Source organism: Micropterus salmoides, unplaced genomic scaffold (assembly GCF_014851395.1).
Source record: "Micropterus salmoides isolate LMB-PRFRI ecotype aquatic unplaced genomic scaffold, ASM1485139v1 Ms_hic_scaffold_1, whole genome shotgun sequence".
NCBI classification, from domain to species: Eukaryota; Metazoa; Chordata; class Actinopteri; order Centrarchiformes; family Centrarchidae; genus Micropterus; species Micropterus salmoides.
Window position 1 is genome coordinate 58,830,667 of NW_024040040.1, and position 12,124 is coordinate 58,842,790.

General features: G+C 41.5%; 1 protein-coding gene across 2 annotated transcripts; it reads left to right on the forward strand.

The window, feature by feature from the left end:
* Window positions 1–1,547: 1,547 nt before the first annotated feature.
* On the forward strand, window positions 1,548–10,748 carry LOC119914367 (ladderlectin-like). Of its 2 annotated transcripts, XM_038733644.1 has the most exons (10): window positions 1,548–1,730; window positions 4,863–4,926; window positions 5,072–5,141; window positions 5,378–5,407; window positions 5,725–5,781; window positions 6,422–6,454; window positions 6,644–6,735; window positions 9,588–9,713; window positions 9,839–9,938; window positions 10,468–10,748. In XM_038733644.1, exons 2-10 carry the CDS (start codon window positions 4,903–4,905, stop codon window positions 10,536–10,538), a joined length of 603 nt encoding a protein of 200 aa, XP_038589572.1. In that variant the 5' UTR covers window positions 1,548–1,730; window positions 4,863–4,902; the 3' UTR covers window positions 10,539–10,748. The 2 variants fall into 2 exon arrangements, with proteins under 2 accessions (XP_038589572.1, XP_038589580.1); XM_038733652.1 differs by lacking the exon at window positions 1,548–1,730 and having other exon boundaries at window positions 4,863–4,976.
* Window positions 10,749–12,124: the final 1,376 nt, after the last annotated feature.

The following is a 12,124-nucleotide window of genomic DNA, read 5'->3' on the forward strand; positions in this document are numbered from 1 at the left end:
TGAGTCCAAGGAATGGCATGTTGACCTCAATCCTGAGCTGAGCAAATGGTTCTACAAATGTCATTATTTTCTCAGTTCTTGCAAGGGTACAAAATTTTGAACACACGCCAGGAGGGTCAAAAACAAACAAGAAGTCGATCATTTTGGATTAAATTGTCATATTTGGCTTATCTTAAAGAGCTCATAGTGCCTTACTACCCCACCAGAGCACTGCGCTCCCAGAATGCAGGATTACTTGTGGTTCCTAGAGTCTCCAAAAGTAGACTAGGAGCCAGAGCGTTCAGCTATCAAGCTCCTCTCCTGTGGAACCAGGTTCCAGTTTGGGTTCAGGAGGCAGACACCATCTCCACATTTAAGAGTAGGCTTAAGACTTTCCTCTTTGATAGAGCTTATAGTTAGGGCTGGCTCAAACCCTACAGCTGAGACCCCAAATTCTTTTCTCTCCCTGAGAGAAAGAGGAGGGGGGGTTGAGATATCAACCCTCAAAAGACAGCTAAGTAACCCCAAAGGAGGGGGTGAAAGGTTTGCTTTCCCTATTTATACATATTAAAAGTTAAAAGACAGTCTCTCAGGAAACCGGAAACAAGGCCTTAGGAGAACAAAGCCAAGCCCCCTGGGGACACGCCCCAAGGGGACAGACAAACTAAACAGTGGAGCTCTTTGTTGCTCGCTCTCTTCTCGCTCTTCCCTTGTACTTCGACTCTCCAGCAGCTCTCGGCACGCGCTCAGCGTGCGCCGTCTCCCAGCAACTACCTAACAAGTCTGGCCCTTGGCTTTTCCCTTGTTTCCAGCAACTTACTTGCTTTTAATTTCTTTTGTTTGTTAAAAGTTATCAGACCGTTAAGTCACACAATTTTAATTCAAGAACGACCAAGTTCTTTTAAGCTTTATTGTAGTTGAGTGAACTTAACTGCTCCCACCGAAGTTCAGACCCAGCCACGTGCGTCCGTTATGCAAGCGGTAACAAAGGACAATCAAACCTTTAACCTGAGCCAAGGTTAAAAGCCTACCACTGCAAGTTTTCTTCAATAAGCCCACCAAGATGGATCTCCTGAGCAATTCCCTGGCAGAGAAAGCGACCGGCCGACGGGTTTAAGCCGTCCTAACTGAGAACGCATGGAACCATACCTTGTTTTACACTTTCGAGTTTAGTTAATTATCTGTCTTATAGTATGTTGAGTTTTGGGTTCTGTCCTGTCTAGTGCCTGGTGTCCAGTATCTGTTATATAGTCCGTGTTTCAGTTATTCCTTGTGTCCAGTTACTGTGTGCTTGTGCTGGTTGGTCTGTTACTGTCTGTGTGTCTGGTTTGTGGTGATCTGTCTGCTTGTGTCTTTATTAGTTTATTTTTCTTCCTCTGGTCTGTTATGTGTTCAGTAACCTGTGTTCCGTCTGTTCCCCAGTTGTCACTTTGTCTGCCTGTCTCTCTCTGTTTTCCCTGCTGTCTCTGTCTGCCTCGTTAGCCTCATGCTCCTCACATGTGTTGCTCCCGCCCTGCTTGTTAGTCCCTGTGTATATGTACCTGCTGTTTCTGTCTTGTCTTGGTCGGGTCATTGATTATTGTCACCCAGTGTTACAGTGTGTTTCCTTGTGTTGCATTGTTTCAGTGTGTTGTCTTGTTGCCAGCCTACTCGCCGTGTCTCCCTGTTTCCCTGCTTATTTTGGATTTGGGATTCTGGATTTCTCGTTTGGATTACTTTGTTTGGACTCTGTTCGATCAGCCACTCTTCCTGTAAGTGCGCTCGCCTTTTGTTGCCTTTGTTAATAAACCACCAGAACTATACCTGCTAGCCTACGTGTCCTGCGTTTGGGTCCTCCAACCTGCCTCCACAACACTAACCGTAACGGCTGGGAGAAACGACAAGCAGTAAGGCTAAAACCCTGCATTCTCTGGTTGAGTTGAGGTCCAATAGTCTGTTAGCTTTAATCCTTAATCAATTCCAGCCTAAAACTCCTAGACAAATTTAACCGAGTTAGTATCATATAACCTGCGTTTATTAGCTCTTTCTCCCTATGAATCAAATTCTCCCCACAATAGAACAACTCAATTTACCTTGAACTCATTACACTCATTGTTTGCCTCATCTTTGTTTAGCTATTGTTTATTTCTTTGACGTATATTTAACCGCATTTATATCCACCGTAATCACAGGAACTGTGTGTGTGTTTTTAACTCCAGGTCACTCTCACGGAGGATTTACGCCCTTCGACATCAGACTGACTGATTGATTTAAGATAACTGAGCGATTATTAACTAACCGATCACTAGTGAATAATTGTGTAATTATTAAACTATAAGGTTACCCAGGGTCCGGAGACCCTGGGCGAACTGAATTTCCGGTGGTGCCCTTTTCGAGGTTTAGGAATTAATATTCTCTGAATATTAATAGTCATAATTTGTATTCCAAAAGTAGGTATGCTACAATGGCCTGACCGTGGGACACCGCTATAAAACAAATAGTTACCAATGTAAAAGAAACAGGTTAATGTCCATCAAAAGAAAGCGATGCTCTTTTCAACAACAGAATACTGGTAATATATCAGAACCAACCCAGCGATCATCTGACTTAGATGTTCCAGTAGTAGCTTTTCAGAGACTAAATACGCTTTTCTACGCCGTTAATGGAAAGTGAAAGTATTTCACTTGCCGGCTTGTGAAAGTGCCATGGTGCGCCCTCACTGGATTTCAGTTGTATTAGTAGAACAATAAAGCCTTACACTGAAAAGGGATTTGCGTGATTTTCTAGATGTTTGTATCCGCCCAGCTCTGTGACAAGCGCCCGACACCAGCGCTGATCTGCGTAACTGCACACAGCCTGGCTGACAGCTCATTTTGGATAGTGAAGCCTAATGCAGATTACAGACTGGTTAAGATATGAATGGAAAATGTAGCAAAATAATTTAAAGTAGGCAGGCATCCTCTCTTTAGGTAGGCTATAAGTAACAGCAGCACAAAAAAAGTCTTTAGTCTAAATTGAGACACTTTTCCTGCACCTGCCTCTTTTTTTCTCACTTAACTTTTCAGCACCACCTCTGCATTGTGTCACATGTTTTCCATCGGCCTACACCGTTGTCCGTGTTTCAAACGTTTATTTATGTCCGGAGAGTCAGGTCTCAGGGACACACAATATCAACCGTACCTTGAGGACAACCTGGTACAGAGCTCCACCTCTGAAGACCACTTGGAGCATTTGCGAATGGTGTGAAAGATAGCAGCATGGCGTTATGCTCAGCCCCCGCAAGTGTGAGCTTTTCAAGAGGAATGACCATTTTTCCTGGGAAAAATGGTCATTGGGAGGGTTATTCTATGCACCCTAAGGATTTAGCTACCGTCCAGGCACTCAAGGAGAGGAGACCAGGACAGCAGAGACAGATCCTGGGTTTTGTCTCATATTACAGATCATACATTAAGCACTTCTCAAAGGTCGCAAAGCCCCTGTAAGCCCTCCTCTCCTCAGACACATCAGGTTCAGACACACCCAACCCACCACCAGCCACAGTAGTCAAGGGAAGGAGAAAGATACCAGAAGAATTCCGCCACTGTGGGGAACTTGGAGAGTGAATGTGTCCTATTAAGCAGTGGCCGAAGCTTGTCCTGCCACGAGTTTTCCATTCCCTTTGTCTTCTATGAGCTGCATCAGAAGATGGGACATTTCTGAGTGGAGAGAACACTGAGCCTAATCAGAGAATGATATCGATGTTGAACATTTCGTCACCAAGAAATGTGACAAAATGGCAAAGAAGGATGAAAGAGGCCTATTCCATCGACAAACTTGTCTGAGCGCAGAGGACCTGGAAAACTAAGAGTGGACAAACACACAGCAGAAAGAAACCTCTTTCTAATCTTTCTCTAACTGTAACCATATACTTTTTAGACCTAAACCTAACCAAACCTTGATCCAAGGAGAAAAATATCATTTAATTCCTAACTCATGGACTCAGGAGACTGGTAAAGTGGATAAAGGTGCACCAAAACATGGAAATAAAATCGTGACAATAAGCTAGGAATCCAGTTTTGCTCTTTCCCACAGCAGGAACAGCAACTTTCCCAGCAGCCAGACGTCAGTGTAGATGGATCTACTTTATTCATACAAATCAATTCTTACACAGTCAGTGTACTCATAATTGGCTGTGAAGTCTTGAGACACAGACAATAAAATGTTCTGTTATTTCCTTATGATTGTATTATACAGGCATCTTGCTTCCTTGATTAAGGCAGTGATGTCTCTTACATAATCCACTAGAGATTTACAAGAACAATAAATAGACTTTAGACGTTGTTTATTCCTCTATCAGCCTTCAGATGTGGACACAGTTTCTCATGTAACTATTGATGGGAAAAACAAGTGAAACAAGTGAAAGAATCCTCAGCACATGTACATTCAGTCAATAAAAGCCAATAAAGCCAAACAAGAACACAGTTTCATTAGCAGAAAGTATATTTGCTCAAGTACTGAGTGCCTGTTCCTGTGCCTCTATGATTAGTGCTTCTGTGCTGTCCTTTAGTCCAGCCATTTTTAGCCTAGGATCTTTCTTTTCTTGATATCTGTGGCCTCTTTCTCCTCCTTTGGCCATTTTATTATACTAGTGGAGTATATGTGTATATATAGTTACCACTTTTTCCCTAACTTTTATTGATTGTGAATGTAGGACTTTTAAATTCATGCAATAAAGTCTGTATCATTGCTGATACGTGCAGAACACACAACTGACTCACACACACATTCTAACTGCATAATCAGCCCATTATCAGTTCTTCTAAACCATTAACCTGATCTGAAATCACAACTACAAGGGAGTGGTTTGTGTCAGGAAACAGAGTGCAGCGTCATATCTTTATGGGCAATCATTTTCCCGCACACAGGGTTGACTCATAGACAGCGTTCTGCGATCCACACAGCCTCATGAACGTGACTCTGTGGGTTCAGGTGTGTATATAAAGAGCAGGGTGGCCTCTTGTCATCACTGCATCACTCAGGTAATACTCGAACAACATCAACTCACATTTACCCGACAGAGCTTATGGTTCTGCTCTCTCTCTGTTTATTTATTGGCAGTTTTTTCTCCTCACAGAACAATCAGTGGATCCTCACCATGAAGACTGTCCTGGTCGGTTGCATTTTCCTCTGTGCTGCATTTGCAGGTCAGATTCAACATAAGTTACCCCACATACAGAACTCTCATCCATGTGCTCATGAGTCAGTCAGCATGCCTCTAACATAGAGTGGGACCTGTGCACACTGTCGTAAAGCTGTGCATAGCAGTTCATTTGATGCGTTCATACACACACACACACACACACACACAGGGTAAACAGAAAGGGAAAGAAGAGTTACTTGTGAACTCCTGTTACTGACCGTGTTGTGTTTCTCTCTGCAGCTCCCGCTGAAGACAAAGAAAAAAATCCAGGTCAGTTTGAAGGTCAACCTAAGCAATGCTTTGTGCTAGAGTTAATTAGTAAATGTTAGAATAATACTGTAACGCGCTTATAAAATGATAACCATTGTCAGTAACCTGCTAAACTATGCATGTTAGTATTATAAATATAATAAGTACAGCCTCACAGGGCAGATAGCATGGCAGAATACTACTTATCTAGTTTTAACTTATTTGGAGAGTTTGCCATTAATATGTCATTGTTGACTTTTTTGTAGTTGTGACAGAAGTGTAATGTCAAGTACTCTTAACTAAAAAAGCAAAGGTCTGATGAAGCGTTGATGTTTCAGAGATGGTCGAGAAGATGCCAAAAGAAGAGGAAGCATTTGTGCCTGTTTCCAGAACTGGTAATCAGAAAGGACCCACATCACTCTTAGCAATATATTCAACTAAACGAATAAGTTCAAGTAAAGAGATTTTTCAACAAACCTTCTCACAATGAGGAGGCTTAAGTAACCAACACATAGTCTCCACGTGTACAGTATTCTAACATATATGTAAAATATATACTGTATATACCAGATGATGGGGACTCGAGTTTGAGACCCGGACTTTAGTCCGACTTAAGTTGCTCAAACTCATGAGAGTTTGTTTGCTTGCCAAACTTGTGGTGGTCCATTAACGTAATCATTTATGTCCCGCTGGCTGCAAACAGGTTACAGGTTTATTGTTATTGTTATTATTACAGTTTTATTTAGTTAAGGTTTGAGAGTCTGCAGGTGTGTTAACTTACGGTAGTTAATAAGCTGTCATGCAATTGCATTGCACATTACATGGTTGTGCTCTGTAAGTGAAAATCAGGTTACAGTTAGAGAATTCCTTATTGCTACGCAGTGTTATAAGCAGCCTGGATTGAACACAGCAGGTGATACAACACGCATTATAATCACAAGTGACTTGAGACTTGACTTGGACTCTAGCTCAAAGACGTGAGCATCTCTGATATATACAATACTAACTGCTGACTGTGTTTGTCTGTTTGTGCAGCACATACATTTGATGAGGGAGCAGCACCTGAGTGTAAGCGCCACAATACTGTTTTGATCTTTGTATTGAGTAATGTCATCATGGCAACAACAATAATACAGCTCTTTTCAAATATCACAAATGTCTAAGTAATAGCATGACATGTTTAAAGGACCATAGCAGTATCTTTGCATGTGTTATTAAATACAACCTCAATGTTGTCCCTCTTTTGTCTCTCTGTAGCTCGTTTTAACTTCTGTCCAGACGGCTGGTTCAGCCATGGCTCTCGGTGCTTCATGTTCATCAATACACCCATGTCCTGGTACAGTGCTGAGGTACTGACTTCTATATTATCATTGTGAGCAGTCGGCCCCATTAAACTCATACACACTGTGAACAACTTCAATTAAATTTTTTTTCAATTCAGTTTTATTTATATAGCGCCAAATCACAACAACAGTTATCTCACAGCGCTTTTCATAAAAGAGCAGTTCTAGACCGTACTCTGTGATGTTATTTACAGAAGCCCAACAGTTCCCACCAAGAGCAAGCACTAGGCAACAGAGGCAAGGAAAAACTTCCTTTTAAGAGGCAGAAACCTCGAGCAGAACCATGGCTCAGGGTGGGCGGCCATCTGCCTTGACGGGTTGGGAGGGGGGGGAGAGAGAGGAACAGAGAGAGAGAGGGAGGGAGGCAGCCTACACAATATCCACACAGAGGTACAGACAGTAAAGGTGATGTTGCTATTGTAGCAGACCTAAAAATTTTAGTTATGCATTTTAATAAATTTATGAGAATTGATACCCAATTATGAATTAATATTCTTAAAATCAAAATTTCCTCGTTTCAGGGCACCACCGGAGTTGTTGTAATCCTAGAGTCTCCGGACCTCTAGGTAGTTTTGAATAATCATACAATTATTACAAGTGATCAGTTAGTTAATAACCGCTCAATTATCTTAAATCAGTCAGTCAGTCTCATATCTAAAGGGTCAATTCTCTTGGCAGGAACTAGAAATAGGCAACACACACAGCTCTTGATTATATTACAGTGAATTTATTCTCTAACTAAGGTGAAAAAAAGATTGTTGGATACAGGGAACATAAACATTTGCTGAACAATGAGCCTGGAGGTTCGGTTGCGGGAAGCATTTGACTCATACGGCATAGAAGAGCTAATTAAAGTAAACTAATGCTATGTTTTTTGGAGTTAAAATGGACATCTGATCACAGAACGTGTGTTAAGTCTTACTGCTTGTCGAGAGCCTGCTTTTGGCCTGTTGCACGGGTCCCACGCTAGCTGCCCGATCCTGGCTTTTTGCTAGGGATTCTCCGGGGTTCTCCGTGTCTGATTGAAAATGCCTCCTCCGTCTGGCAATTCGGCTGTTTTCAGGTTTCCTTCGTTGTAGCTGGCGAGACCACATGGCTTGGTCTGACCTCGGTGAAGTTGGCTTGACGAAAAAGGCTTAGAATGGAACTTGGTCGTTCCTGAATTAGTCCAGTGTAACTTAACAAACTGATAACTTTAACAAATAAAAGAAATAAAGAAAATAAAACAAACTGAAGGTAGATCGATGTCTCGGTACTTCACGTGTGTAGCTTCAAGTGAAACAAAAGGCTGGTTGTTTCGCTGGTCGACTGAGGGCGTTGCCTGGCGCGGCATGCGTCGGTGTGCCACGCCAGGCGAAGAGAAAGGCGAAGAGAAAGAGAGCGAAGCGAGGTCGCGTGTTGCTCTTTTGTTACCTGGGGCGTGGTTCCCCAGGGGGCGTCTCAGGTTTCCCATGGGACTGCCTTTCTAAACTTAATGTCTAAAGAAAAGAAATCTATTTGCACGTATTATAATCAAATATTCAATGTCAATGGTTGAACGGTTGTACTGTTCTAAGTTAAGCATTTGGTAACAGGAAACAATTGTCACATTATTGGTCAGGATATTTATACATTTAACGGCATTTCCGACGAGGCCATGTAATACTTATTTCGTCCACTTGGGGGAGCTCAGGTTACATGAGGAAAGCTTGGATTAAATCAAAGATCCTCTCTACTTAGGAACTGGGTATATTGTTGATTCATCCTTAAATTCAAGCTGGCGATTAAGAGTATAGTAAAACATTTCTTTGTCATCATTTCTAAAGGAATTTTGTGGGAAAGTATTATGAACAAGCATTGATTACATCAGATGAAGGAGTGTCTTGCTGAAAATAAAAACACTGCACAAGTAACTTCTTTTCAGCACTAATATCAACAACAGATAGCAACAACAGTTAACATAACTACTCAAATAGAGGCAAACGTAATCAGGTAACTAAAGATTTAATTAAATGCTTTGAGTCTTTGGAGACTGCAGTCCTTTTACATTTAAAGTTCAGTGTCTGGACCATGTCACACTTGGGTGACAAGGGGGTTTTCCTTTTTGATGTGGTAATAAAACAAAGAATAAGGTCAGTTGCCACGGAAACATGTGTGGGGGGCCAGTTTTGATAGGCTGTTTAGGGAAATGCCAATGGCTGGTTCGTGTCCCTTTGTCAGTTTAACAGTCAGCTTCGGAATCAAAAAGGTGCCAGTTTTATGGTCGGGATAGCACTTAGAGAAAGCAACTTTGACCCCTCCCCTTCTTCTCTGGGGAGGAGAAAGGAATTTAGGGTAGCTCCAAATTTATTCAATGTAAAATGCACAAATCCACACCGTTGTTCACTACACTATAGACTAAATGAAAAATGGTACAGATATTTACAGTAGTGTTAATGATAATATTCGTAATGATTATAATTACAATAATAACAATAGGACTAGTAACAATAGTCGTTGCAGCAGAGGGTGTCGAGCAGGAACACGGGGGCAGCAGGTGACCCGCAACCACAGATCCAGACTCCACAGCTCCAGAGCCAGAAACACCTGCAGGAAGTGATAGGAGGAGAGAGGAGAGGGACGAGAAAGCACAAGACTACCGGAAAGGGGAGAAACAACGCGGTTGAAGCTTTCTCATTTGATAGACTTTGTTATTCATTCAGTTAGGCTACCATCGACCCACATGAGGAGTGCAACATGTTGTACAACATAGAGGTCTAAAGCCTCTTCATTTTATGTCCACCAAAAGATGAGCTTTCGTTTAAATGAAAAAACTATTTAGTATTTACAATTTAGCTGTATAGCCCCAAAGATCTCTCTGTGCTTCTTCTGTCCAACAGGAGCACTGCAACAGCCTGGGTGCCCACCTGGCCTCGGTCACCAACCCCAGAGAGCATAGCTTCCTTCAGCAAATCACACAGACAGCCGGTCAGAGCATCGCATGGCTGGGAGGCTTCAACCTACAGGTCTGGATTTTTGAAATACTGAGTCAGTCCAGATCAAGCCCAGGACATCTAGACTCTAGACAAGATGGATTTGAGAGCAAATGAATAGACAACAATTCCTTACACTCATGCTCTTTGTCTCTCAGGGACGGTGGATGTGGATTGACCGTGAGGGTTTCTATTACACCAACTGGTACTCCCCCTCCTCCTCCAGCAGCTACCCCTGCATCTACTTACGCACCACCAGTGAGTCCACCTGTTTGCTTTGGCTGGCTAGCTGCATCAGCTAAACTTTTCTATTTTCTCATAGGGAGTATAACGTGATGAAAACACTGCTATAACCTTAGTTAATGTGTTAGTTTAGAGAAAACCTACTATGTGGCTATCTGTGAAGGTGCCGCCTGGCTGTTTTGCTGAAAAGGCCACATTAGACATATTTAGAATTGTCAAATTTGACGTGATATTTGCTGAACTCTTACATCCCAGGTTATAACCTCTATCTCACAGAGCTGTTACAGTGATGGTTGCATGCACTTCCATCTATTTACTCTTACAGTTGTATGTGTGAATGTTATCTGGATTTCTATCTGTCTCAGAGTGTGGATATCTGTTTTTAGCCTTATGGGAGACAATGCCCCCATCAGACTAAACATGACACTGACTTGTATGTCAGGGGTAGTTCTGATTTACCATATTTTGTGAAATGTGGAAAAATCTTTTGTTAACCCCCCCAAAAAAGAATTCAATGTTAATGTTGTTTTTTTTTTCTTTTCAGATGGTTGGGGTAACACCCAGTGTGGCTCAGCTTATCGCTTCATCTGTTCCAAGAACCCGTTCAGCTGTTAAAATACATACTGAACATCTGGAACCTTGGGATGTATCAGCTGGGATACTGTTTCTTTTTAAAGCCAATTCATGAATAGTTGTGTGTCTTACAATTTCCTCTTGTGTATTCTTGAAAGAGTTAAGTAACTTTTATGTAAAAGCATTTCTGTTTGTAATTGTTGAGAAAGGTTCTTTTTAATAATAAAGACTTGGATACAAAGAAGACTGGAAGACTTGGATAAGAATTGGATATGTGTGATATTCCTTTAAGAGTTTGGTTGAAAAGTGGTTGTTTAAGTTCAGTGCTATTACTATAGTAACGTATTTGTTTTAATTTTTTAGTGTACACTTTGAGTTAAATATTATTATAAACTGAATAGATTCTTGATGATGACGATGATCATCTTGATAATCTGACAGATTTATGTACTATAATAACAAGAAATCAAAGTCTATAAAAGCAGACACTGAATATTGTCCACTCCCACCCCCCTGAACTCAACTGAACTTCTCACTTTTTATTGCTCATGACATACACTCACTCCAAATCACCTTATAGCTATTCTTACATCCTTGCACTTGATGAGCCAAAAATGACATGTATGGCCAGATGCTGGTGCCGAAAGTTATATTGCTACCTGAATCTGAAGGTTTGCATTCTGGTATAACTCAGATAAAATGTATAGTGTTTACATTCTCTCTCTTACTGTGTGTGTGTGTGTGTGTGTGTTTGGGTGTGTGCACAAGCAGACTGTGTTGTGTGTTAGCTACAAGAGATGAGGCAAATAAAGAATCAGATTATGCTGAAGAACAAGACACCTGCCCCCTCAGTTGTTATCTGCAACTGCACTGAACAAAAGACCAAGCCTGGAAAGCCTAAGCTGGAACTCACAGTATAGTGCTACTACCAACATGGCATGTGTACAGACAGTGAAAGTGCTACACACTGAGCTACTCAATGTTTTTAAAAATATAATAAAAAATTACAATGGTGTCCCATAAAATAGAGATGTTACAGTGTGTGTGTGTGTGTGCATAAAAATCAAAGCCCTCACCTTGCACTCTCCCTGGTTCAGCTTCCCCTGTGCTGGACTCCAGCAGCCATTGCTTGTACTGATTGTACATATTTGCTACATATGCATGACAACATCAGTAATAAATATGGCTAACAATAATCCATTTTCTAATTCTATCTATGCATGATATGATTGCCAACCCGGTCTTGCACACTGCCCCTGTACCTGTCATGCTTGATCAGCGTTTTTTAATGCGCATTTAGAAGTATTGCGTTCGAAAAGGTTGATGGAGACGCTAAAATTAAAACAAACTTTGTCTATTTCGCTTGAGGTGGTTTTTGTCTTTTTGAAAAAGAGTAATTGCGCTAAATGGGAGATGGGAACACCTTTGTTCTGATGTAGCGAACAATTACCTCACATGATTGATCATTTGTTTTTGCTGTCGACGTCCTCTTGGATATTCCCATAACGCACAGAAGCACGGCTGGTAGCATTTGGCCCTCTTGAAGCATATTTCTGAAGACCTATCTCCTTTTTCTCAAATCAGTGGTCCTCAGGTCCATGCTACTGGTTTTGTTTCTGATTTATGTA

Excerpts from the sequence above, each read along its gene's own strand:
- LOC119914367 (XM_038733644.1), top strand. The coding sequence starts at position 4,903 with ATGAACGTGACTCTGTGGGTTCAG. Across the intron at positions 6,455-6,643 it reads TGAGGGAGCAGCACCTGAGT|CTCGTTTTAACTTCTGTCCA; the intron begins GTAAGCGCCACA and ends GTCTCTCTGTAG. Across the intron at positions 9,939-10,467 it reads CATCTACTTACGCACCACCA|ATGGTTGGGGTAACACCCAG; the intron begins GTGAGTCCACCT and ends TTTTCTTTTCAG.